Genomic DNA, 27,452 nt, shown 5'->3' on the forward strand with positions numbered 1-27,452 from the left:
CTGCCTGGTCCACGTAAACGCTCACATGGCTATGAGAACCAGGTGCGCTAACTCGGCCCTCCCCGCCACCTCCAGCATGCGGGGTCGCAGGGTGCACGAGGAGGGGCCACGCATTGCCCAGTTAACACAGACAAGGAGGTGGGTGGGTGGAAGTGAGCATGGAAGTCACCTTTCAGGGGGGACAGCGCCTGTTTGGATAAACCAGCACCTCTGGCACTGATGTGCATTCAGTGTTTTTGTGTTCATTATTTCATGATAAGCGAATCACGCAACATCACAAAATCTTCCAGCATGCTAAAATAGAGATCCTACCCACCAGAATATCTGATTAATATCACATGAAAGAGAGTGAGGTTTACAGGATCTTCCTTTGTACAGTTATCGCCCGGGATGGAGAACACGTTCCCGTGAAGAGTCCCCAGGTCAGCACATGAGACTCGTCCAAGCAACCCACGGGCCTTTGAGGCCATGAAGCAGTGTGGGCGGCGATGGTGGTCTCCCCCCAAAAGTGTCAGCACCACCGAGCACTCTGGCGACTGGCTTCCACGCTGGCCCACGAGCCAGCAGAACCATGCCTGCATTCCCACCACTTGTCACAAACGGAGCAATCACACCATCCCCCTCACGGTCTCCCTGACTCTGGCTTTGGTACTCAGATGTGCTGCAGAAGAGACAGTCCCAAATGGGTTCTGGAGACCCAGATTTGTGATCAGAAATGGACAGGGAGAAATAGACACAAGTCTCTTTCCTGTGAGGAAATCTTTGACACTAGGAGACACAAGGATGGAGGCCAGCTGCAGAGATTTGGTGGAAAGAACAGGGGCCTCGTATTCCAGATAAAAATCTCTGTACCAAGAGCTGATCTGGCTAGTTTTATGAAGAGTCATCAGATCTGGACTTGTTGGACCCAGATAAGCAGAAATTCCAACTGCACCAGGAAAGCCACGTGTGCAGGTTCTGGGTTCCTCTGAGAGAACCATGTCAGGTAGAATTAGGCCTGTGAAGGCAGAACGCACAGAGGAACCGCTTCCAGGTCAAACAGTTCAAAAGTGGGTGGTTCTTCAAACTTGTGGTTGCCAAGGCGGGGGTGGGGTGGGGATGGGAGTGAGAAGTATTGTGCGTTTGGGATTAGCAGATGCAAACTAGTATATACAGGATGGAAAAACAGTAAGGTCCTACTGTAGAGCACAGGGAACTATATTCAATATCCTATGATAAAGCATAATGGAAAAGAATATATATATATATATATATGACTGAATCACTTTGCTGTACAACAGAATTAACACAACACTGTAATCAGGTATACTTCAATAAAATTAAGAAAATGAAAGCCAGTGGTTCTTGTGCCCAGACAGGTGTCCTGGGGGTTGTTAGTGTCACCCTCAAGGACCAAGAGGAAATGGGCCATGGGGTCCCACTGTCAATCAAGTTGGGAGGAAGGCCTGGGTGAGAAATTGTGACTTTTGTGCTTCCAATAGCAAAATCAAGGAGGGCAGGCCCTGAGAAGTGGTCTATGGCCTGTGATTTTCTTAAAGCCTTAGGCAAAAAAAAAAAAAAAAACACACACAAACACAGACAAGCAGGTACTAATGTGGTTTGAAGCAGACAATGGGACCCATCAGACCAGGAATTTGGAAAGTATAGGACATTTTGAGTAAGTAAAAACTCAAGGCTAGAGCACTGAGATCCCACTGCACACCTATTAGCATGGATAGAATCCAAAACACTGACAGCCCCAACTTCTGGCAAAGATGCAGAGAAACAACAGAGGACTCTCGTCACTGCTGGTAGGAAGGCAAAATGGTACAGCCACTTTGGAAGACAGTTTGGCAGTTTCTTCCAAAAGTAAAAACATATTTTACTATGTGATCCAACAATTGTACTCCTTGGTATTTACCCAATGGACTTGAAAGCTTATGTCCACACCACAACCTGCACACGAATGTTAGCAGCACTTTCACTCAGAGTCACCCAAAACTGGAAGTATCCAAGATGCTCTTCAATAGGTGAATGGATAAACAAAACTGGGACGTCCATACAGTGGATTATTATTTAAAGATTAAAAAGGAGAGTGCTATCAAGTCATAAAAAGATATGGCTAAATCTTAAATGTGTGTTGCTAAGTGAAAGAAGCCTGTCTGAAAAAGCTACACGTTGTATGATTCCAATTACATGGCATTCTGGAAAACTCAAAACTATGGAGATGGTAAAAGCTCAGGAGCTGCCAGGGGCTCCAGAGAGGGGCAGGATTGAATACGTGAAAAGCACAGGGGATGTTTTTAAAGGTTGTGAAACTATTCTGTATGACACTGTAAAGGTGAATAAAAGAATGAACTTCTGCGGACTTCCCCAGTGGAGCAGTGGTTAAGACTCCACGCTCCCAATGCAGGGGGTCCAGGTTCAATCCCTGGTCAGGGCACTAGATCCCACATGCATGCCACAACTAAGAGTTCACATGCCATAACTAAGGGGCCCGCCTGCTGCAACGAAGTCCCGGTGCAACCAAATTAAAAATATAATAAATAAAATTTTTTTAAAGAAAGAACTAACATCTGTCAAAACCATAAACTCTGCCACACAAAGAGTGAGCTTATTTTATTTACATTTTTAAAATAAAGCTTAAAAGTTCATTTACGAGATGTGGGATCCCAGGATGGACTGTGGAATGTGACAAAAGAGTCTAACTGCACTAAAAAGGTAAGCAACAAGCTCACTGGAGGAGGTGGGGTAATAAAGCGCGGACCCACTTAACTGTGGGAATGAGCCATCTGAAAGACAGAAGGCAAAAAGTACTGCACGCAAGCACTGCTCTCTAGATGGTACAGCTGCTTTCCATGGTGGGGCTCAGGTCACAATCTGGAACCCACTCTGCATGTGTTCTGGAATTGAGGAATTAAGTACACAGATGGCAGAGAGCAGGAGGCAGGTTTCTCACTGTCTACGTGGGAGGTTATAGAAAAGCAAGGAGAGGAGAGAGTGATCCCCGTGGCAATGGATTAGAACTGGGGAGGTCAGTATGAACTCATGTTTAGCTTGATACAGATTCCGATGGTTACACATAGGAACACTTATAGATTGGTACACACATGTATCTCCTCGTTCCTTCCTCTGGGAGAGCTCAGAAGGAACTACTCCCCAGTGGCTATGAGCACACCCGGCACCCAGATCTTGGTTTCTAAGACCACTCTCCCAGGCCGCCTGGGAGGAATAGCAGAGTCTAGGTCTGGGGCAGGAAACAGACAGGATGAACCTGGAATACCTTCTGGTGCCGGGAGGCAAGAAAGTGGTCAAATCATCAACACCATCACCACCATCATCATCATCCACTTGGATGGGGTACGTCAAAAGGACACAGGAGGGACGTCCCTGGTGGTCCCGTGGGTAAGGCTCCGAGCTCCCAATGCAGGGGGCCCGGGCTTGATCCCTGTTCAGGGAACTGGATCCCACATGCTGCAACTAAGAAGTCCACATGCTGCCAAAGATCCTGCATGCTGAAACTAAGACCCAGTGCAGCCAAAACAAGCAAATAATAAATAAATAAGTAAATAAATAAATAAATAAATAGTAAAAAAAAAAAAAAAGTAATATTTCTATTAAAAAAAAAAAACCAAAAGGACACAGGAGCCAAATGAAAGAGCTCCCAACAACTAAAGCTGGAGCCTTTGAACAACAAAATATGTAAAGTAGTATTGTAACTCATATCGTAAATTAAGTATCCATGAATCCACACTGATAAAAATAACTAAATAAATAAATGAATGGGGGAGAAGTGACAAATTTCCTCTGCAGAAGAATTCCAAGTAATTTATGGAGCTATTCTGCCCTCAAGGAGGTGGGAAGGAACCTCTCATATTTGAATTTGGGCTGGGCTTAGTGACTTGCTTCCAAAGAGGGCAGTCCATACGGGGGAAACCTGACAAGCACACGTCAGCCAGGGAAGCAAGGTTCACATCACTACGAGAAGTGTGCCCTTGATATGATGTGACGAGAAGGGCGTCCACCTCTGCAGCCTCCCTCCCAAACCCACGTACCACCCTCCCACCCCGCCCTCCCCGCCCCGTCTAATCACGCCCTAATCTTCGGACAAACCCCAATAGAGGGACATTCGACAAAACACCCGACCAGTTCTCAAAACTGCCAAGGTGTTCAAAGACAAGGAAAGCCCTAGAAACTGTCACACCCGAGAGGGGCCTACGGAGACGGGAGGACTAACTGTCACGAGGGATCCTGGAACAGAAAAGACATTCAGTGACTTATGAAATATGAGGAAAGCAGGGCGTTAGTGAATTATAACACATCCATATTAATTCATAACAAACATACACTACTCACGTAAGACGGTGATGGGGGAAATGGGTGTGGGGCACGGAGCGGGGGACATTCTGTAAATCTAAAACTGCTGCAAAATAATCATTTAAGAGTCATTTAAAAAAACCCGAACGACCTCAAGGTTCATGTTTCAGGTAACGATTTCATGTTAAAATGCTGCCACCAACTGTCTCCCGGTGGCCCCCTGGGGACACCGCTTACCCAAGGCCATGCATGGCTGTCGTGGGTGACCTGAGTTCTTGGACTGACCCCCCCCCACTCCAGCCGGCTCTGGTGCTGTCCCCAAAGCCCAGGCTCGCTCGGGGACCCCATCTCTGCCTCCACATCACCGCTCGTTTTCCCTTCTACCTCACATTCTTAGTTAACACATTGCATCTTCCTGGACCACATGCACCTTTGCAAGTCACCTACAATCCTTTCTGAAACATGGTGGGTTACAAATCAGAAAAAATCGGCAGTAATCACATATGCTGTTGGAGTTCTCACTTAAAAGCAGATGTCTCTGTGCCAGAAACTGCACCCAGCAAGCCAAAAGCACCCAGACATCTTCAGGGTCATTGGCTCAGGGGCCCTCACGCTGCGTCCATCGGCACTGGGTACTTTGTGTGTACTCGGACCCCTGCAAACTGATATTTATGAGATCCCAGGAATGTGTCCCCGAGGTGCTATTCCTGGGGAACTGCACATGGGACTTGCTCAGGGGCTACAATAAGAGAGCAGAATATGCCCCAAAGGAGCACCAGCAGTGGACAGGGATCCACTGTCTGAGAAACCTTCAAATTGGGCCGTGTGGGAGCTGGGCGGGGGCTCCCCCAGAGCCTGGCTGCAGGGGCGCGTGGCGGAACCAGGCACATCTCAGCCCAGGTGATGAGCTGCTGGACTATCACCTCCTGGAAGCTAATGTAGTCACCGGAGCTCAGAAATGAAGCCCCGACTCCCACAGGTGCTCGGCAAAACCTGCCCAATCAACGCATATTCAATTTTGACTTCTCATCGGGATGCTTCATGGGCTGAGGGACGTTTCTAGCTTTATCACAGGCCTACCTTTGTTGTGCCTGGGCTTCTTTCAAGTTTGGGAAGACAGCGCAAAACAAAAGCCCAAAGTTTTCCTCCAGTTGTTAGTTTTACTTCCTTTTCAGGGCTCAAAACACCATCCGTCTCGCCCCAGAGCTTCCAACTGAAGCAGGAGATGAGGCTGGTGGACTGAATCTATTTCTTTCTGCTACCTTCCTCATTACCTAATCAAATTTCCATCAGAACAGTTTCCACAGACGGTCGGAATAACACGGCTGCTTTGTTTTAACTGACAGGTCGTTCCTCCAGGATTTAATTATCTCCTGTGCGTCCCTCAGCCCAGAAGTGATGCTTTGCCCGACTTGGGTCCCCACACTCAGCCCAGAAGCTGAGAACCACGCAGCCTAAGTGCAGGGACGTGGCGGGTGTGAGCATCATAGCACTTCTTGGGCTTAGGAAGGAGGCTGCTTTCAGCTCTCCGCTCGGGGAGTGAAGTCTGGTTCTCAGCTTGCCAGGTGGCTTTTGAGAAAGACACAGAAGTCAGTGTGGAGCTGCTAGGACACAGGCACATCCTGGGGTTGTCAGAGCCACTGAGGACGACAGCGCGGTGTCTGGAATAAAGGAGGCGGGGGCCAGCTTTGCCTCTCCTGGGCCAGCCCGGTGCTGCAGCAGGAGCTCAGCGACCACAGGCCCTTCAGTCCTGGACCCTCTGTGCCGGCCATGGCCACGGCCACAGCCACAACCCACCAGGCACAGTACATGAGAAGGGAGCCCACCACCAGCCCTGTCTCCCTTCCACCCGGGGTGAGAGCACGGACCCTGGAGGGCAAGTAAGCCAGCCTTCACCCCCTCCCTTGAGGTGACCTGGCTCCCGATTTCCACTCTCAGAGCCCCCTGCACCTCCAGGGGTGCTGGCCTCACAGATGCCCTGCTTCGTGAGAGCCCGAGGTCAGAGGGAAAGGGGCCCCCACATCCCGTGCCCATCACTGGGCCCCAGGAGGTTCTTGTTCAACCTCAGCTGTCACTATAAAGTGCCCCCACCACTTCTCAGGTGAAGGGTCTAGGGTGTCAGTGCATCCAGGACCAAGGAGCTTCCCAGACAGGGACCCTCAGTGAGAAAACCAGAGCCGTCCCTGGAAAACTGGGACAAGTTGGTCCCACCACCTGTCGCCTGGGGACAGCCACCAGAGCAGCCCCGTTTTCCCCCTTCTGGGTCCACAGCAAGGAGCAAATAACCTGGACTGAGTTTCCGTTGTGCTACTGACATGAGAGGCACATTCTGGAGACCTCGGATGACCTGCTCCACACGGGAGACACACCTCATGCTCACACGTTCCCCGTGGGGGCCGTCACCCCGTGGAGCTGACAGGGGCAAAAGGGAAGATGTGGGCTTGTCCCCCCATATCAGGTGCTGGCCTCTCGGTGGAGCTCGTGTTCCATCCTCTCCCAATATTGTCTCCATTCGTGGAGGGGTCGCTACACGCCCTTGTCCCAGGAACTGCCCACAGCTTAGTTTATTTCCAGGAATGTCCCCCCCATCGTTCGCATTCCTCATTTCACCTGTTGTCCTTGGTCCCCGTTTCCCTGCCCCTCAACCAGGGCAGTCTGCTGCGTCCCTGAGCCGGGGAGGGGAGGGACAATTCTCTAGGCGTGAGGAGTGGAGCAGGGAAGCTGGGCGAGGCGCTGCCTGCAGCAGAACCTTGGGCCCACACTCAGCCTCCAGTCAGAACCTTCTGTCTTCACTACATCCTTTACCCCTTTTGCTTGTCATAAATATTTTTTTTGCCTTAAAGAAAAAGCCCACTATGTTTGATCACTGTCAATTTTGTCCACACAGAAACCTACACGGATGTTTATAGAAACTTTAAGCATAATTGCCAAAACTTGAAAGCCACCAAGATGCTCTTCAGTAGGTGGACAGATAAGTAAACTGCGGTCCATCCAGGCAATGGAATATTCTTTGGAACTAAAGAGAAATGAGGGAGGGAAGGCCTGGGAGTGTGGGATTAGCAGATGCAAACTATTATATACAGGATGGATAAACGAATAGGTCCTAATGTACAGCACAGGGAACTATAGCCAATACCCTAAGATAAACCACAATGGAAAAGAGTATAAAAAAAGAATGTCTATATGTGTATAACTGAGTCACTTTGCTGTACAGCAGCGTTTGGCACACCATTGTAAATCAGCTCTACTTCAATAGAAAAAAATGAGCTATCAAATCATGAAAAGACACGGAGGAAATGTAAATGCGTATGACTAAGGGAAGGAAGCCCATCTGAAAAGGCCGCACTCTATATGATTCCAACCGCATGACATTCTGCAAAGAGCCGAGCGATGGAGACGGTAGAAAGATCAGTGGTCGCCTGGGGTTAGTTGGAAGGAGGGATGAACAGGCAGAGACAGAGGATTTTTAGGGCAGTGAAACCACTCTGCATGTCGGTGGGTACACGGTTCTCATATGAGGGAGAGTCAAAAATTATCCGCACTCTGGCTGTAGAATTGATAGAAGTTTTAATATAACTGGAGTGTGGATAATTTTTGACTCACCCTCGTATATTTGTCTAAACCCACAGAAGGTACAACCCCGAGCGAACCCTAATGGAAAAGTGGACCTGAATCCTGTATCAATACAGGCTCAGGAGTGTAAAAACGGCTGCACTAACGCGAGATATTAGTAGTGGGGGAGCCTGGGGTGGGTAGTTATACGGGACCCCCTGTTCTTTCCACTCAATTTTCTATAAACCTAAAACTACTCTAAAAAATAAAGTCTAATCGCAAAAATATGGGAGTAAGGGGAAGGGAAAGTTCTGCCCTACAGAGAATATTAGCTACAAGACGTAAAAGTGATGTAGAAAATTACCATTTGGCAACCACCACGTGAAAGTTTGTTCGATAATTCTGCTTTAAATGTTAAAACTGAAAATAATAATAATTTATAATTTATCTACCCAGACCAAAAGAAAGCAATCCAACCGAAACCCTCTGATTACTGTTAATTACTGGCTGAGACCCGGGAAAGTCCTGTAAAAGAACCATCTGCCTGGGAGTTGGGGTCCCTGCGCACGCTCCCCAGGCTGTTGGGGTCAGGGCCTGGTCTCAGCCTTTGCTGCAAGGCTTGCCCTTAATTCTGTGCTCCGTCAGGAGCCAGTTTACACGGATTTGAGGGGGAAACAGCTTTCTGTTTCTGTTCTCAGAGGTGGTCCCTCCTGATCAGTGAGCCCAGAGCCTGTGGTCCAGGGAATAGTTCAGGAGATCCCAGCGTTCACTTCACCCCATGCCACCTTCTCCGCGGGCCGCTGCTCCCAGGTCCAGTCCATTCAAGCTCTGGGGAGAGGGGACGACATCCTCCCTCCGTCTTTCTCCTTCCCGGGACCCTGCGGCTCCGTGGTATCTGCTCTCACGATGACTCCATCCATTGCCACCAGGAGAGCGGTTTTAACTCCAGGTGAAGCCAAGAGAGATGGCCGCTGACCCCCGTTTTGAAATAATCTAGAGCCTGTGCTGATGTGTTTTTGGACGCTCAGTGAAGGTTAGCTCTGGAATAACAGTCGTTCCAACCTCTTGGAGTTCAGTGACACCACCGCCGGTGAAGCAGGCCTGGGTCATGACAGGAAGGGTCCAGTGTGTGGTGGGGGGGTGTCCGGCCCGGGGAATCATCGGGAAACAGTCATGGATGCGGCCAGGCCAGCGGGAGCCCAGGCCAAAGGCTGCCCGAGGAGAGGAGCTGGTCAGGGACCACAGACCCCAGGCCTGGCTCAGGTCTCTGACGGTCCCTGAAGGCTCAAATTCATGCTCAGGAATCCACAGACCCATCTGTCGTGCCGGCAGCTACGTTGCAGTGATGGACAGGACCCCCTCCCCCAGATGAGCTGGGAGCCAGCCCAGGCAGCAAGGCAGAGAGAAGCAGTCCGATTGCCACGGGGCCAGGCCCGGCACGTGCTCCCAGCATGCCTGCACCGCCCTGGTGCTCAGACCCTCTGCTCAATGGCACGTCCACCCCCACAGAATTGGAACACCTGCCAGCTGCACACCTGCCTCCCCTGCAGACAGAACATCCAACCCTGCAACTGCCCCCTCCCCGTCCAGACCCTCCCAGAGGCTCGCCCCGCCCACACCCACCACCTGCTGCATGCCCTTCTCCCCAGCTTGGGGGTTGCACCCCACCACTCCTGACCTTAGAAGGTCAGCTCCGTGCAGGTACCGCATGGTTCCTCCTCCAGGGGTCCCCATCCACAGAAGCCCACCTCGGCCTCACGCTCACACCTCCCATCGGGATGCCGGGGAGCCCAGGTTGTCCATGTCTCCCCACCCCACCCCCCAGCATGCAGACCCCCGGCTTCCTGGTCTCACCAAGTCCACCTGGGCTGGTACCCTGCTCTCCTTCAGCCAGGCCTCTGCGCTCATCCCCCCTCCAGGCCTGTGCTCTCCTGTGCCCCTCCAAGCACGCACTCGCGCTGTCCTATCCCTGGCATCTCGGGCATTGAAGCTGCGTCACTGATAAGCCAGCAGCCCTGCTCTCACGTTGCTCCTAGTTAAATTTAGGAGACGGGAGTCTATGGTGTTCACAGCACGGGCACCTGTGCTTGGACAGGGATGTGCACGGCTGGGGGAGCACAGGTGCAGGTCCTGCCCCACCTTTAGGGGTCAGAGGAGCCCCCACATGTGATGAGAAAGCGCCCTTCTTCAGCTGACACACACACCTGTTGTGGGTTCAGTAACTGTGAGGTGGGACCCATATATGTGATGCTGGCACAGGGAGGGCGGGCCCAGCCCAAGAGGAGAGGGGAGTGAGGCCCCACTTGCTGAGCCCGAGATGAATGCTCTCTGCTGGGCATCACCTGCTCGCTGGGGCCAACGCTCCGAGTTGCCCTGGAGACTCTCACCTGAGCCGCTCTCTGCTCTCACGACAGCCTCACCTAGGCTGGTTGAGTTCACGTGTCCCCTGGGCACAGGGCTCTCACCTGGGGTGGCGATGCCTCCCCCACAGGGGACAGCGTGCAGTGTCTGGGGGCATCTTTGGTGGCCACGACTGGGGTGGTTGTTACTGGCATTTGTGGGTGAAGGCCCGGGATGCTGTACACATCCTATAATGCACAGGACAGCCCCCAGCATAAAGAACTGTCCAGCACCACAACAGAACATTATTCAGCCACGAAACAGAAGAAAATCCCACCATTTGTAAGAACGTGGATGGACCTTGAGGGCATAATGCTACATGAAATGAGTCAGAAAAACAACTGAACTCACAGAAACAGAGAACAGATTGGGGGGGTTGCCAGAGGCAGGAGGTGGGGGTGGGCGGAATAGGTGGAGGGGATCAAAAGGTCTAAACTTCCAGCTACAAGAGAAGTCCAGGGATGTCGTGTACAGCATGGTGACTACACTGTGTCGTATTAAAAGTGGCTAAGAGAGTAGATCCTAAAAGTTCTCATCAGGAGAGAGAAAAAAATGGGCCAGCACCGGCAGTGGTAAATATTAACTAAACATCATTTCCCAGTGTATCCATATACCAAATCGTTACATTGTACACGGGGAAATTAATACAATGTTTTGTCTCCATTGTATTTCCATAAAACTGGAAACAAAAAAAGAAAAACATAAGATAAAGTAAAAGTCAGTGCCCATTTGGAATTGGTAGAAAACAGAAAGGCTCATCCAGCCCCCACGCCAGCAGGGCAGAGGATGAGAGCCAGTACTGTTTTATCCCACATGTGATCTGGGGCCCCACACGCAGGGACTTGGTTTCCAGCAGGGGGAGCTAGACACACACATGTGCGTGCGTGTCTCCCAGGGCCGGCACCAGACAGCTCCTCTGGTTGCCATTCATTCACTCACTCAACTCAGATACATACTGAGCACCTCCCACGTGCCAGGAGCCTCCCGGATGCTGGCAATTCCGTGCAGCAACACAGGCTCCCGGAGGAAGAGGAAAGCACTTTTAAAACCAAGTGAAGCGTGATGTTGCCTGTGCACGTGTAATCGGAATGGCAGAATCACCTTTCCTCCCTGAACCCATGTTCCAGTGGGGTTTTCTAAACTCTCTCCAGCCAGCCCCTACCTCCAGTCTCCAGGTCATGGAAGTTCGGATCCAGGCCTCGTTCCAGCATCTTGACAACCTTCTCCACCGAACGATGCTGGACGTGGTCCATGCATTTTTTCAGGTTGGTCTAAGAGAAAAGCGAAATTGGTCCTTACAGAGAAAAGTCTCTTCAGGCCATGGGGAGGCATCTTGCAGGGGTGCACCCTGGCTTCCTCCGTGGGGAGGAGAGCTGCCCCTGGATGGGGCCCCACTGCAGACCCCAGGCTCGCCAGGAAGCATCTTTCTGCGTCTGGAACCCCAGGGCCAAGCCCAGAGCCCCACACGTGGCAAATGCAATTGGCCTGTCCTGGATGAATGTTCTAGAAATCCCCCACCCATCTCTGTCCTTGCCAAGAGTCACAGGACGTTCCTTCACTTTCAAAAGGATGAGCCACCTGGACCCCTTTGAAAAACTATAGTTTCCAGGGTGCAGCCAGGTCTTCTGACTCCATCCCTTGGTGAGCGAGGCCCAAGCATTGATATTTGTTTCATAATCTCTAAAGCAGCAGCCGCGATGGAGAGCAAAAGGGCACGGCTCACTCGGCTTAATCCACTTTGGGGTAATCCCGTGACCGGGATGCTTGGTCACCAAGCCATTCAAGGTGAGAGAGACAGTCACTCGGCATGAGATCAAAATGACTAGGGGCTCAACCCTGATGGGGTTGCCCAGCCCCATCTGCAAGGAGAATAATAATTTTGTGTCCATCCAGCAGACAGCCTGGGCTATTTGATCACAACCACAGTATCTGAGATGCCTCTGTCAGGTGAATCTAGTGCTCTCACTGGCCCAGTTCTCTGCCCCGACTCCACACCCTTCCCCAACCACCCCGAGATCCCCAGACCCTTCAGGCTGCAGACACAGGCTAGATCTCCACCTGGACGCTTTCTGTGCATTCAGGGACTGAACACTAACAAATACCCAAGGACACGGGATACACTTGGTTTCACCGAACACCTTCATTGCTGTTTACTGATTGACATTATTTTAAATGCACAAACACATTTTCATGTACACATTAGAGAGTAATCAAAAAAAAAAAAAAAAAAAACCAGAAGTGCCCAGACTTGGAGTCTAAACACCCCTGTGCAGGAGGATTCCAAGGCTGGGCAGGGAAAGTGCAAGAGCAGCCCGACCGTCTTGTGCCTGAAAGCCGTCGGTGCTCAAAGATGGAGGGGACATGCCAGAGAGCGGAGGAGAGCTGGGCAGAAGGGCCACCAGCCCCATCTGGACAATTTGAGCACAGAAATAAATAATGAGGATGGCAGGTTATAACCCACCAAACACAAAATCCACACGTCCATCCTGATACAAATGGGAGGACAAAACAAAAACAAGGGGACCCCGTAGGTTGGGGATGCTCTCTGTGGGCTCATGGCTGCAGGTGAGCTCACCTGGGCAGATCAGGGCGGGCTCAGGGAAGCCATCCAGGCAGCATCCCAACTCTGGCTCTCCCTGTGCTCTGCAGCGAATGCTCCAGGCTCTCCGGGGAGGGCCAGGGCCAGGAGGAAGACATCCCCGAGCATCCTTGGGTATCACACATCCTCCTCCAATGCTGAGCAAGGTGCCCACCACATGCTCCAGCTCCTGCATGCCTTGGACACGCACAGCATCCCTGACGGAGCACAGATGCATCCAGAACACAGCCCATGGCTCTTTCCTTAACACTCTGCTTCTCTCCTGCTGCCCTCGTGTGTCTTACCTCCGTGCAGTTTATGTAAACGGCACTTTAATCATGGGAGTGGCAGCTGCAGAAGCCTATTTCAGTGCTGTCCCCTATTTCGGCAGCAACGGCTCAGAGGGAACAGCCACCCCTCCTTCCAGAAACAACTGGGAGGAGCTGAGTAGAAAGTAGGGCCCCAACCTCCACTCTCAGGGATATTATTTCCCTTGTGCACAGGCATCTACAGTGTTTGCATCACATGGGAGGAGACTATAGCGGTATCTAACGGGCCTCTGGTGGGAGCAGGTGCACCTCAGCCTCAGCATCTCACAGGAAGAAGAACCCTCTGCCCAAGAGCTCCCCTGATCTCTGAAGACAATGACACAGGAATGGACACCAAGAGCCACCACAACCATTCCTCACTTACCTTCGTGTGCAGCTTGGCCAACTGTTTCTCATCCAGATTGGACTGTCTATACACCCGCTTCTTGTAGCGAAACTGGCACAGACACAGAAACAGGAGAAAAAGAAAATCAGGTAAATATTTCACGCAGCCGTTGACAGGAAAAACCTGCCTTGTTTGTCCATGGCTATTTCACCCACGGCGGAGGCTGCCTAGCAAACCTTCCGGTGTTAAATAAACTCCTTGTATTGGCACCGCAGAGCCTACGACAGCATAAGAATAACTTCTGCGGAGATGCTGATGCTGTTTTGGCTGGAAAGTCACAAAAAGGAACAAAAGCAACTGGGAGGGACGAGGACTCCTGATGTGCTCTGCCCTCCTCCACATCGTCAGCACAGCACCAAATCAGGACCTGCTTCTCACGTGGGCTCTGTCCTCAACAGCATCGACCTTTATTAAACACACTGAGAAGCCCCAGCCTGGCAAAGCCACCTGACCTCAGCCTCTGCCCAGGACTTTGAGCCTCAGGTTGTGCCTCGTCTAACCTGGAAGAGACATCACGGGAACAGAGGCACGCACTTGCTCAGGTGCTGTGATGGTGCCCAGGAGGGCGCCCCAGGGCCACAGGTTGCTTTTGAATCCCCAGCGCCTCTCGCCTGATGCCACCTTCCTTCTCCTAGGGGCCCTGGATGGTTCTGTAGTAGATGCGCCACGGCAGGTTTGGGAAGGATGCTAGCAGCTTGGGAGTCGCTGGGATTCCAGGTTGAGACAGGGCTCCAACGCCAGCCCCGCCACCTCCCAGCAGCCAAGTCACTGGGATGGACACTGGCCCCATCGCAGACTCCGCTTCCTTGTCTGTCGCGCGGGGATCACAACACAAAGCTGCTAGGGCACCCTGAGGACTGCACGTGAGCCTCCCGGCCCAGAACCGGCGCTGGGTAAATACCATCTTATTCCTCACGTGCCCACTTCCTTTGATTCCCACCCACTCCAAGGAGTTTGAGCAAGCACAGGTGTGACAGGGGTGAGCTAATCCTGAAAGTTTGATCCCATGTGAAGTTTCTAGAGCGACTGACCACCTTGTCCCCTCCCCTCTACTGCAAACAAAACAGCGATCCCACAACAGACAAAATCCCTTGGTGCCACAGACCAAAACTTGATTTTCTTTTCTAGGTGCCAAAATAAACCAGTGGAATCAGAAAGCGCCATGAAATGCAGGCTGCACCCAGTTCTGGGATCACGTGCACTGTCGTGAACAGTAAGTGTCCATCTTCTGGAACTGACTTGGCGGGAGGACATGTAGCCCGTCTTAGGCTCCTACCCCTCTGATTCTAGATTCAACCAGGACAGCACGTTCTGGGACGTGAAATTTCCAGTGAAATTCCTCCAGTGCTTCTTTTCTTCTGTCAGGGCTCTGAGGCTTCAGAAGCCACTGAGAGTGACATCGGGGGATGGGACAGAGTGTCTTAACTTGACAGATTTGTAGGAATTCAAGTCAATGGGTGCTTTTTCCAGGTATAAAAAAATACACTAGGGTCAATAACATCTCTTGGCAGGAGGGTAAGCACCTGCAGGAGAACGTCTATTTCCAGAGTCATGAACGTTTATAGCTTGTGGCTACAGAGGGATGCAGGCTCAGGAACACAAGTCCTTTTCTTGCTCTTACCTCTGTGTTTCATAAGTAGCCAGCTGTGTCCTACCCAATAATCCAAGGCCAAGAGCTCAGATCCAGGCTGCCCCTGGTGTGTCCACCTCCAGGCCCAGCTCAACCTTGTGTGGCGGACCACCTGGCAGGACAGTGGTCCAAGGAGAAGAATGAATGTACTTGTAAATGACTCATGGCAATGCGAGCTGATGGCAGGAGCAGCTGCAGCACCAATGAGGGCACTCGCCCATCGCCAAGCCTGATGCTAAGAGCACGGCTCCAAGGCATAGCTCACCTGAGCCTCACAGCCACGGAGAAGATGGTACTAATGTTCCCTTGATTTCAAAGCTGGGGATCTGAGGCTCCGAGAGGCTGGGGTAGGGGCTCACGCAGGGTCCCACAGCAGCTAGGAAAGGACCAAGTCCATCTGCAGTCACAGACCACATGTCCATGTGGGGCAATGAATGCTCACGTGCTCACCTCTCAGCCTTGGCTGCCACGAGTCCCTGGATGGGACATCCAAAGGACACACGTGCCAGCTGTTCTGAAAGCCAGGACACAGTCCTGCCCTGGTCCCGCCAGGCTCTCCCAGGCCTCCTCTTGTTCAGTTCTCAGGGGCCAGGGGACTGGCCCGTGTCACCTCCTCCAAGATGCTTTCCAATCAAGGGTAGGCTCCGGGCTTCCTTTCTCGCCCTGTTTTACTGTCTTTGTAGAAATTATCAGCCCTCACATGACTGTTTACTGTTCCTGGTCTGTCGCCTCCCACAGGAGTGTAAGCCCCATCGGACCAGAATCTTGATTGTCCCATGCACGTGGGCCATGCCCAGAGATGGGCTGGTACCGAGCAGGCCCCCAAAAAGGGGTTTTCAGTGCATCCCCACTTCACAGGTGAGCAAACTGAGGCCAGAACAGGGAACCACTTGACTCCCAAGTTTTCCTCCACAGAAACCCTTCTCCCTGGTTCAACACATGTTGAGGATCTCAGAGCCTCATCCTCAAAGTCACTGTCAGACCTGGGAATGTGCAGATGAGGTGCTGCCTTGGTCCATGGCGCATCTGACTTCAGAGTAACCCCCTTCGATGGCCCAGATGCCACCCAGGATGCCATGCTCACACTCATTGTTGACTCAGCTGAAATAAATATGATCACTTGATAATGACGTGTGGGGCAACAGCAGAAAGACGACATTTCCACCTACTTGTGTCTTAATAATCGTCAAGGGGAGGGGTAGACTGGGAGATCGGGATTGACATGTACCCACTACTATACATAAAGCAGATAACCAACAAGAACCTACTGTAGAGCACAGGGAACTCTACTCAGTACTCTGTAATGACCTGTATGGGAAAAGAATCTGAAAAAGAGTGGATATGTGTAGATGTACAACGGATGCACTTTGCTGTACTGCAGAAACGAACACAATATTGTACATCAGCTATATATACGCCAATAAAAAAATGTTTGTTAGTTTTTACTGGAGTATAGTTGCTTAAAAATTAATTAAAAAATATATCATGTGGAAATACCGTATGTAAACTCGGGGTGCAGCAAGCCCAGGCTCCCCAGGGCAGGGGCCGGGGGACACACTTTCTGTGGATGCAGGGCTGCCCAGTATACGCACCTACCACTTCACGAGGCAGCCCCAAGAGCCCGTGAGTGGCCACAGTGGCTCAAAGAGCCCACTGGTCATTCCCAGGAGCCATGTTTCTGACAACAGCTGGGTGGCCACTGGCTATCCTGTGCCCAAGGGCAGAGGGAGACTCAGGGAGACAGAAGCAAGCCCCACTCTGCATCTCCAGGGCTCAAAGGTCCCGGTGACACAAGCTTGAGTCAGACCCACAGTTTGCTCACACCAAGGTGTCTCTCCAACAAATTCGGCCAATCCGTAAGAAAACAGAAGGCTAAAACTTGCACAACGGTTCGCAAATCACAACAAAATCAGCTGCGACCTCGATACTGCAAACTACTGTTTTCATTTGAGAGTGATTTCCCAATCCGAATCAAAGGTGGAGTTTGGGGAAGGTTCCTATCACACCCAGACCCCGAGAGGCGGTGACCAGTACCTCCAGGGAGGGGATGCCCCTGCCCACAGGCTGCGGGTACTCGCGCAGAAGCCGCTCCTCATCCAGGAATTTGCCGTCGCGCCCGTCACTTGCTGGCTGGAACAGCCCGTAGTTCAGGACATCCTTCAGGCTCTGGTTCAATGAGCACAGAATCCGCTGCTTTGCAACCCACACCGTCGCATCTGGGTTAAAGCGAATGCATTTCTGCAGGGAAGGACAGGGACCCTGGTTAGCAATGCCAGATGCCACCAGGTACGTGAACAGAGATGCAAAAGGCACTTCCATTCCATCCTGAGAGCTCCTCTGAGCTCTGGGGCCTCTGGCTTTTCAGGATTGAAAAATATGACCTTCTGGTCGCTTTGGTAAATATAAAAGGGGAGTCACGGATTCTGTGGCCTCAGCTCTCACCACTGGCTCTGATCTCCAGGACCAGCTGTGTTTTCCGGTCATCACTCAACTCACCACCACCTATGGCCTTGGGCAGCTCTCTCACTTGTAAGGAGCTTCTCAAACTTCCCTGCTTATTAAAACACAGGCTGTCGAACCCTCTGCCTCCCAGTAAGCAGAGTGTCTGACGCAGCAGGGCTGAGTCGGGCCCCAGAAGCTGCCTTTCTCACAAGTTTCAAGGTGACGCTGTTGTAGCCAGTCCGGGAAACAGACTGAGGACCACGGCTCAAGCAAATCACAGGGAGGCTTAGATTTTACACCGACTGCTCCCTCTTGACATCTCAGGTACAGGCAGACGTCTCCTCTAGTAACCTCGCTGATGGCAAAGCCCGGGACACAGGCGTCTGTGTCCCACCCACCCGCGTCTGAACATAACAGCTGCAAAAACGCTGACACCGCCCCTCCCAAACCATACAGGGTGGCGATTAGGAAAAATGGTTTGATTTAGAAATCGTATCAGCTGCCATGAAAATTAATTTTTCAAAACGTTACATAGTACAGATGGTTCCTGCAAACCAACCATGAACACTTTTCAAGAACAGCGCCACTAAGAACCAGAATGACACGACTTGGTCACGCTCCGGTGAGACCCTCCAGTAAGACCTGCCAATGAGGCAGGAAAACAAACACTGGGCCAAATCCACTTCTGACCGTAACCTTTCATTTTTACTGAATTAAAATTATATTCTACTGCACAGCCATCAGCAGGGGCTCAAAAATCTGCTTAAGCACTGTGAAAGCATTCAGAAATGATGAGGTTTGACTGCATACGAGGCTGCAAGGGGATTCGGCACCCCAAGGATGCAAAAGGCCCCACCAACTCCCTGACCATCTGCCTCGGGGGAGCCCCTCCCTGCTGGGTAAAAGGATCCTGCTGCTCCCAGCAATGAGGTTGCAGGAGCAGGCCGCCCCGAATCCCACTGCCAGGAAACCTGACACCAGGAGCATAAAGGTGCTGTCTGTCCCTCTCCAGTGCAGTGGCAAAGGCTGAATTCAAGAGTAAGGCTCAGAGCTACTCCCGGGGCTGCAAGGGTGGGTGGGGGCCGGCTGTTCACTTCGGCAACTGCCAGCCGCACCCACACGATCCTCGGCAGAGAGAGAGCAATGTCCGCAAACCCCAGCACAACAATGTAGCTCCATCAGAGGTGGCCAAGTGGGGCCGTGGATATCTCGTCAATCCTGCTTTGAGAAGCGCGGTCGGCCTCTGGTTCCAACTACATGGACACCCAAACTCCAGTTCCCTTAGAGACCAGCACCCACAGAGGGCCTGAGGCTCCCTCCTGGCGGCCGGCAGAAAGGATGCTGCCAGCAGGTGGGTGCTGAGCAGGGCACAGTCTGGGAATCCCCTCCCAGGGGGTGGGGGCTGTGTGGCATCTGTAGACGATCCCAGAGACCGGTGTCCACTGCCACTTAGTGGGCGGGGCTGGGGATGCCGAGTCTGTGCGGGGTACAGGCCGGCCCTGCACAACAAAGAAATGTCCTGCTCCGAAAAACGCCAAGAGGGCCCCACTGAGAAACTGCTAGAAGGAGCAGGAGCTCAGAGGCCAGAAAAGCTGTGTTTCCGATCCAACTGCATATACTAACCTTGTGATCCCAGGCAAACTTACCAACCCAGTAGTCCTCCGATTTCTGTGATGAAAACCACGGCAACTACATAACGTGCAGGGCTCTTGTAAGGACCACACAGAACGAAGATAATACATGCTGTTATGGGTTGAATTGTGTCCCCCCAGTAGATAAGGGTTCTGGCCCTTTAAGGAGCTCAGAGCCTAGTGGGGTGTGGTGATGGGGATGATGGTGGTGAAGATGGCGATGGGGATGATGGGGATGTTGATGATGGTTACATGATGGTGATGATGGTGGCGATGATGGTGCTAGTGGTGCTGATGGTGCTGGTGGACGTAATGCTGATGACAATGGCCATGATGGTGACACAGTCATTGTTGACAATTATTGACTCCTAACACGCCAGAAACTGTGCTAACTATATTTACCTTCACCACAACCACAAGTGGAGAGTATTATTATTATCCTAATCATTATTATTGATAGAGCATGATTAGTATTATTATATCAATAACTATAATTAATATATAATTATATGTTGTAATATAACATAATAACCATCATTACTCTTCCTGTTTTCCAGATGAGGAAGCTGAGCCTCTGAGGTTCACATGCCTACCCCAAGGTGGCGTGTGTGGAACATGGTGGAGGTTCAATCTGAACCCAAGTCGCATCGACCTGGCTCCTGAGTCCTTGCTGCTTAAGCGACACATCATTTCCCCTCCGTACACGCTCACGGCACCTCCGTGCAGACAAATGATAAAATATCGGACCGTCACTGAGACAACGGAAGAGGATATTTATGTTCAGGTCCTCTGTGGACCAGGGAGATACCGCCTTTGTTCAGATTTTCCCACTGCCTGTCAGTTTGCCCCAATGTTAACTGTTGGCAGTTACGAGGGGGAAAGTTCCACCTCCACAGAAAGGGACAGTATTTGAGAGATTGTAAATAATGTTTTTCAAAGAAGTAAAGGCTAAGCTCTGAGATACTTTTAAAAATAGAAAATGTGACAGATCTCAAGGCACACGGTGCTGGGAGATTAGCGACAGACACCTCTCCGGTAAAAAGCAGGGGAGCGCCACGCACGCGGTGTCCTTCCTTCCACCTAAAGGCTGGGTTTCTGCGAGGATGGCCAAACGAAAACCCCCAAAGAACAACAAAGCACTTCAAACAAAGCTTTTTACCCCGGTATAAATTCATGACTAACAAAACCTCAGCTGGCAGTGGCGGACGGGTGGCAGGGGCTCCGGACACACAGGAAGCACTGACCACGAACCCAAGTTCACGGAGCGGGGAGACCTGGGAGCCAGACGCCAGCTGACAGGTGAGTGACTCCAGCATGGGCTGTGTGATGACACCTGACCTAATGACTCACCCCCACAGCTGACCCCCCACAACGTCCCCCTGCACCTCCCCCACTCCTTCCCGTCCCCTTCCCAATCTCCGTGGCCGCCCCTCCTCCCGTTCCACAAACCCGGGGTGGGGGCGGGGAGGGGAGAGGAGCTCTTGACTTTGCCCTGTCCTGCAGCTTCTGGATCCATCTGGATGAATCCAGGGCCTCGGGTGTGTGAGTCTTCGTCTGCCCCACCTTCACGGCCCAGCAGCCTCTCTCACCAGGTCACTCCAGGGCCCCCGCGCCGAGCTCACCCCACGCCCCTCAGACCCACACAACCTGATTCCCTGAGCGGCCGCCAGGTCCCCTCTCAAGCCATTGACACCCCACATCCTGCCTGTCGGTGCGGCCTCTGCCATGACCCCAACCCCACTGGTGCTCACACACCCGTAAACATAAAAACATATAAGCACACATGTACACACACACGTGCACACAAGCACATAAACACACGCAGATATACATATACACACACGTAAACACAAAACAGATGTACACACGCACACACACACACACACATACACGTACACCCACACTCACACTCCAGCAACGCCCAACCACCCACGGGCAGTTCTCCGGGAAGCTGGGCCGTGTGCGCCCCTGCGCACCTGTGCCTCCAGCTGGCTGTCCCTGCCGGACATCGTTTGCCAGCTGAAACTGCACTCACACCTCCCACAGGTCCCGGGACTCGGCCTCTCTCTGGCCTCCCTGGGCTGAGCTGACTGCTGAACTCCCTGAGTTGAACCCACTGCCCACGGACCATCCAAGCTAATCTGGCTACCCTCGCTCCCTCCTGTCCAGCCTGCGGGTCACAGCCTCTCCATCCCGCATCTCTTGTCTCCTGGGAGGTGGAACCCACATGTATTCCTCCTCCCTTTCTCCTGACAAGACAGGTCAGAGTCGGTACCTGTCACTCGCTGATCTCCTGCTGTGACACCCAAACGCCAAGACAGCCAGATCCTTCTGAAAACTGCCCGGTGTGTCTGCGCCGAGCTCGGTGGATTAAGATACAGAACACTTGCAAGAGGATGTGAGGACATCTCGGAGACCCACACCAGAGTGCTTCTCCCTACGTCCAGACAAACAGAGCGCTCATCATGGGGTCTGGGTGGTGTGGGGATGGGAGGGGGGCTAACATGGCACAGAAATGCAAACTTTAACAGCGAGAGAAGGGGCTGGGACCGGCACCAGCCTTGAAGCCAGGAGGACAGCCCGGCATCCAGGAAGCTCCGAGGACTCCCGCAGGTCAGCTTCAGCATCCTCGGGAGGGAGGTACGTTCAAGACCAGGTAACCATCTGCATCCTCCTCCGAGATGCATCCACTCACATCCCCCACCCTGCCTCTCCCTCTGTCCCCTGGCACCACCGACATTCAGCTGGCGAGAGCTCTCCCTGCCCCTGTGAGCTATTGCATGAGGACAGGGCTCACATCCTTTTCTTGGCATAACCATACCTGGCGCTTGGTGGACATCAATGGAACTGGCCTGCACCGAATACAAAGTTCCACACATGGCACCGTCCTGGGAGACAGGACTCAGCAAGGTCCGGGCTTGATCAGGATGGGGATGGTGGGAGCTCCCATTTCTGGGGGCCCACTTGGCATCAAGTGCACTGTGACCTCATCATCTTGTTAAATGATGCAAAAACCCTGAGGGGGGAGACGCACCACCAATGTGAGCAGGACTGTGGTCGGCGTGTGGTCAACCTGCACGAAACTCTGGCCCTTCCGCTGGTACAGCTCATGGTCAAACTGAAATCTGCAGTGAAGAGAGTGAGAGAAATACACTCTCCTACGTGGTCAGTGTGAGCTGTAGCTATTCTGCAAGACATGAGGCTAAACCTGAAATACCCGAACTCAAGGGGAGGCACCCTGGCCTTCAAGACAGAGTGAGGCAGGTGCCCAGCCTGGGCCAGCCATGTAAGACCTGGATATGTGTGTATGAGACAGTTCAGGCTGCTGTCACAAAACACCACAGACAGGGCAGCTTAAACAATAGACGTGTACTGTCTCCCAGTCTGGAGGCTGGCATCCAAGACCCAGGTGTGGGCAGGGCTGGGTCCTCCTGAGACCTCTCTCCTCAGTGTGTAGATGGCTGTCTCCTCCCTCTGTCCTCACAGGGTCCTCCCTCTGTGTGTGTCTGTGTCTTATTTTTTTTTTAAGTTGTTTTTTGTTTGTTTTTTGTTTTGTTTGTTTTAAATACTATTTATTACTTTGGGGGTCTGATAGGGTGATTTTGGTCAGAAATTCTCATTTTTTAAAATTATTTATTTATTTATTTACTGGCTGCATTGGGTCTTTGTTGCTGCATACAGGCTTTCTCTAGTTGTGGCGAGCGGGCGCTACTCTTCATTGTGGTAGGTGGACTCCTCATTGCAGTGGCTTCTCTTGTTGCAGAACATGGGATCTAGACACACAGGCTTCAGTAGTTGCAGCACATGGGCTCAATAGTTGTGGCTCATGGGCTCCAGAGCGCAAGCTCAGTAGTTGTGGTGCATGGGCTTAGTTGCTCCGTGGCATGTGGTAGCTTCCTGGGTCAGGGATCAAACCCATATTCCCTGCAGTGGCAGGTGGATTCTTAACTACTGTGCCACCAGGGAAGTCCCTGCGTCTGTGTCCTGACCTCCTCTTCTTATAAGGACACCAGTCATGTTGGACCAGGGCCCACCCTAGTGACCTCATTTTACCTTAGTCACCTCTTTAAAGATCCTCCTCTGCAAATACAGTCACCTTCAGAGATGCTGGGGGTCAGGACTCCCACACATGAATTTTACGGGGACACAAGGCAGTGCGTCACACTGTGACCATGGCCAAGCCGCTGCCACACAGTGAGGACCACGCTGGGCCATGGCTGTGTGGCCGTCTAACTCACAGGATCCACAGAGGGTCACACAACCTGGTGCTCTGGAGTCACGTGTATCTACCGAAGGGTCTGGCCTGCGGGGCAGAAGCAGGCAGACATTGGACAAGGCTGTTTTGATTCACAAAAGCATGGCAGGAGAATTTTACGTTAGAGAGTTAATAGCTCTCCAAGTCCATGTGGACCCTGAGAAAAGGAGATGATGAGAATGGTTGTTCTATAAGATGTTAGAAGACGTGTCTAGACAAAGCCTGAAAGAACGGTAAATATTACGCTGTGTAAAATATGTCTGGTTACAGGGAGCTATCTGGAGGCCAAGGGAAGAACCATCAACAACGCAGGCTGAATTCCACGATCTGCTCAGATCACCTCCGCCGCGTGTGCTCACACACGGTCCTCAAGAGAGACTTAAATCCAGCTCGCTCTTGACTTCCAGAAAAAGCGAGAAGAACAAGGGCGAGGGCTGAGCAAGCCTTTGGGGGTCATGGTGCCGAGGGAGCCCCCTTGCATCACCCCATTAAGGATACGGGGCTGGAAACTGTGCAGTAGCAAGAACGCAGGATGTTCTGAAAGAAATCCCATGTTCCTGAGCACATCATTCACTGCAAAAGAAGCACATTTCATGTCATCCTCAGTTCTTTCATGATGCACTTCGGGGACGCTTAATAAACAGAACTTGCCAGGAGTCATTTAAAGGTATGTCAAGGGGCTTCCCTGGTGGTGCCGTGATTAGGAATCTGCCTGCCAATGCAGGGGACACGGGTTCGATCCCTGGTCCGGGAAGACCCCACAGACCACGGAGCAGCCAAGCCTGTGTACCACAACTACTGAGCCTGCGTTCTAAAGCCCACAAGCCACAACTACTGAGCCTGCATGCCACAACTACTGAAGCCCAAGCATCTAGAGCCCGTGCTCTGCAACAAGAGAAGCCACCGCAATGAGGAGTCCGTGCACCGCAATGGAGAGTAGCCCCCGCTCACCACAACTAGAGAAAGCCCGCATGCAGCAAAGAAGACCCAACGCAGCCAAAAATAAAAATAAACAAATAAAAAATTTAAAAAAAAAGATGTGTCGAGGGGGTGTCTGGTCTCTAAGAGCTATTCACACGCCATCTGCATACCTGCAAACCTCTGCCCCCCCAAACTGTGACAGGGTCTTTTCCAAATGCAATCACCCAAATGAAACAATGCTTTTTGCTGTGGACAAAGACCCAGCAGGCTGTACTCATGGAGGAAAACAACAAGATGCTGTCATGGGTAACACATGAAGGGATGTGTATGGAATGGGGAAAACGGTGGGTGACCTTGACTGAGAAGGACAGCCTGGTCCGAGGAAGGTGAAGGCCAGGAGTCATACTAGTACTTCTGAATGTTTAAACACTAAGAAAGGCCAAAGTGGCCGTGGATTAGGGTTAAGGTTAGGGTTAGGGTTAGGGTTTTTCCAATCAGAATAACATTTTTCAAAGCATAAAAGCTTGACAGCAGCTCCAGATGCTGTGGTGAGGTGCTGGGTGGATAGTGCATTCTGATGGCCTTTCAGGGGCCAGCCAGTGGTCCTCTGCTACTGTCAAGGCCATAGTCACTGAGAGATGCTAGCTCGGGCTATGTCAGAGATCCGCACCCTCCCTGGAGGTGAGTTAATTTTCCTCTGTTGGTCCCCATGATTTCAGGCAGGCCGGGAGCAAAGCAGAGAATCTGATGCTGGCTAAAGAGTTCCTCCTAGAAGCAGTAAGTGGCGGTGGGTAAGAGCAGGCAGGGGAGAACTAAATCTTCCACTGACAGATGAATGGATAAAGAAGATGTGGCACATATATACAATGGAATATTACTCAGCCATAAAAAGGACCAAAATTGAGTTATTTGTAGTGAGGTAGATGGACCTAGAGTCTGTCATATAGAGCAAAATAAGACAGAAAGAAAAACAATACCACCTGCTAACGCATATATATGGAATCTAGAAAAATGGTACTGATGAACCTAGTGGCAGGGCAGGAATAAAGATGCAGATGTAGAGAATGGACTTGAGGACATAGGAGGGGAAGGGGAAGCTGGGAGGAAGTGAAATAGTAGCATTGACATATATACACTACCAAATGTAAAATAGGTGGCTGGTGGGAAGCTGCTGCAGAGCACAGGGAGATCAACTCAGTGATTGGTGATGACCTGGGGGGTGGGATAGGGAGGTTCGGAGGGAGGCTCAAGGGGGAGGGGATTTGAGATATATGTCTAAACACAGCTCATTCACTTTGTTGTACAGCAGAAACTAATACAACATTGTAAAGCAATTATACTCGAATAAAGACATACAAAAACAAACAAATTAATTAATTAATTAATTAAATAGACCACACACACAAAGCACTCACTGCACACCCGCCAGCCCAGCAAAGAAAGCACATCAAACGCATCCTCTCCTCCTTATCTCCTTCTGGAGGAGGTATCAGCAGCCCCAAGCCCAAAGAGGAACACCCCGAAACTTTGGATCTGCCCCCCGTGTCACACAGCTGCCAGAGGAGGCTGGAATGAACGGCCCAGAGGGCTGACGCGTTTCCACTTGGTCCCGCTACACAGGATGGACCGGAAATCAGGAGGGTTCACCTGGCGGGGCTGCGAAGTGGATTCCCGGGAGAGAAGAGAAATGGAGACGGGGGAGACGGTGGCCCCACCAGATGGGGACGGATGCTGAGCTGACCAAGTGGAGTCAGCGCTCCTGCCCGTCCGCCCAGGAAGGAGGGCTGTGAGCAGAACGGTCAGAACCAGGAGGGAAAGAGCCATGGAAATCCAACCACAGAGCAAAGGTGCCAGAAAAGAGCCTCAGCCTTGGCGTTAATGCAGGAAAGTAAATTCTGATGATTCGTGCCCTCTTGTTGCCATCTCAGGATCACTCTTATCAGCCCGGGACACCAGGGGAGAAGGAGAGCTCGGCTCGTCCCCAGGGTGGACTTTGGACCACACTGTTCTCACCGGTGTGGGATTTACAAAGCTTTCGGCAGAATGTGGAATAATCCCAGACCCAGGCTTTATTTTCCCGAATGGATTTAAGAGGGTATTAACACTGCGCTTAAGCAGAAGAGCACACCCAGCCAGACGTCCGCCGTTCGCGCTACAGAGACCCCGCGACCTGGCCCCATCGCTGTCATGTGTGAAATACTAGCCTCACATCTACCAGGAAGATGCAGCCTGGAATCCTTACCACACACACAACTGGGGCTGGTCAAACAGGCTTTTAGTTTTTTAATGATGCAAATGAAAATAAAGCTCCTCTTGGCCTCAGGAAGCTGCCCCGTGACACGAATGATAAGCAGCTGGATGGGGCCGGCTTCTCTTTCACGGGACAGCCCCCGAGCTTTCCCCTTTGTTTTAAACACTGACGACTCACCAGTTCCCTGACTGAAACTGTAAAGAGTAAACCACTCCATTTAAGGACAATGAGGCTGATTATCACCACATCACAGAGAAAATGGAGGCAGCCGCGAGTCAGGGACTGATCCAAACGCATACTACAAAGGACAAAACAGGGTGGCTCAAAGTAGAGATCAAACATCCAAACCATACATTTCCGCAACGCAAAAAGTATAGATGGATGGATGGATGGACGGACGGACGGACGGAAGGATGGATGGATGGATGGTTGGCTGGCTGGCTGGATGGATGGATGGAAGGGTGGGTGGGTGGATGGAAGGATGGATGGATGGATGGATGGAAGGAAGGATGGATGGATGGATAGTAACAATAAAGACAAATCTTAAAAATATAACACCAAGTGGAAAACGTAAGTTATAAATGACACACCCAGTGTGATACTAGGTACACATGTTCTTTTTTACACAACAGCACAACGCCATATAGTGAGCACTGACACACATAAAAGGAACAAGGGACAAGAGGGGCTCATGACAGTATTTGCCTCTGAGCAGAGGGGTTTGGGCAGGAAGGTGAAGGAGACTTTAACTTTATTGGAAACATTTTAACCTGGTTGAAAAA

The 27,452-nt window shown here is 51.6% G+C and overlaps 1 protein-coding gene across 1 annotated transcript in view; it reads right to left on the bottom strand.

The window, feature by feature from the left end:
- The window catches only part of SHANK2 (SH3 and multiple ankyrin repeat domains 2), a 470,853-nt gene that overhangs the window by 431,330 nt on the left and 12,071 nt on the right, over nucleotides 1-27,452 (bottom strand). Inside the window, exons 2-4 of the mRNA XM_057729608.1 lie at nucleotides 17,205-17,408; nucleotides 13,520-13,591; nucleotides 11,411-11,519 (exon numbers count right to left, since the gene is read on the bottom strand). Coding sequence (XP_057585591.1) covers nucleotides 11,411-11,519; nucleotides 13,520-13,591; nucleotides 17,205-17,408 — 385 coding nt within the window. The remainder of the gene's footprint in view (nucleotides 1-11,410; nucleotides 11,520-13,519; nucleotides 13,592-17,204; nucleotides 17,409-27,452) is intronic.

The sequence above is a fragment of the Hippopotamus amphibius genome, chromosome 3 (genome assembly GCF_030028045.1).
Source record: "Hippopotamus amphibius kiboko isolate mHipAmp2 chromosome 3, mHipAmp2.hap2, whole genome shotgun sequence".
Lineage (NCBI taxonomy): Eukaryota > Metazoa > Chordata > Mammalia > Artiodactyla > Hippopotamidae > Hippopotamus > Hippopotamus amphibius.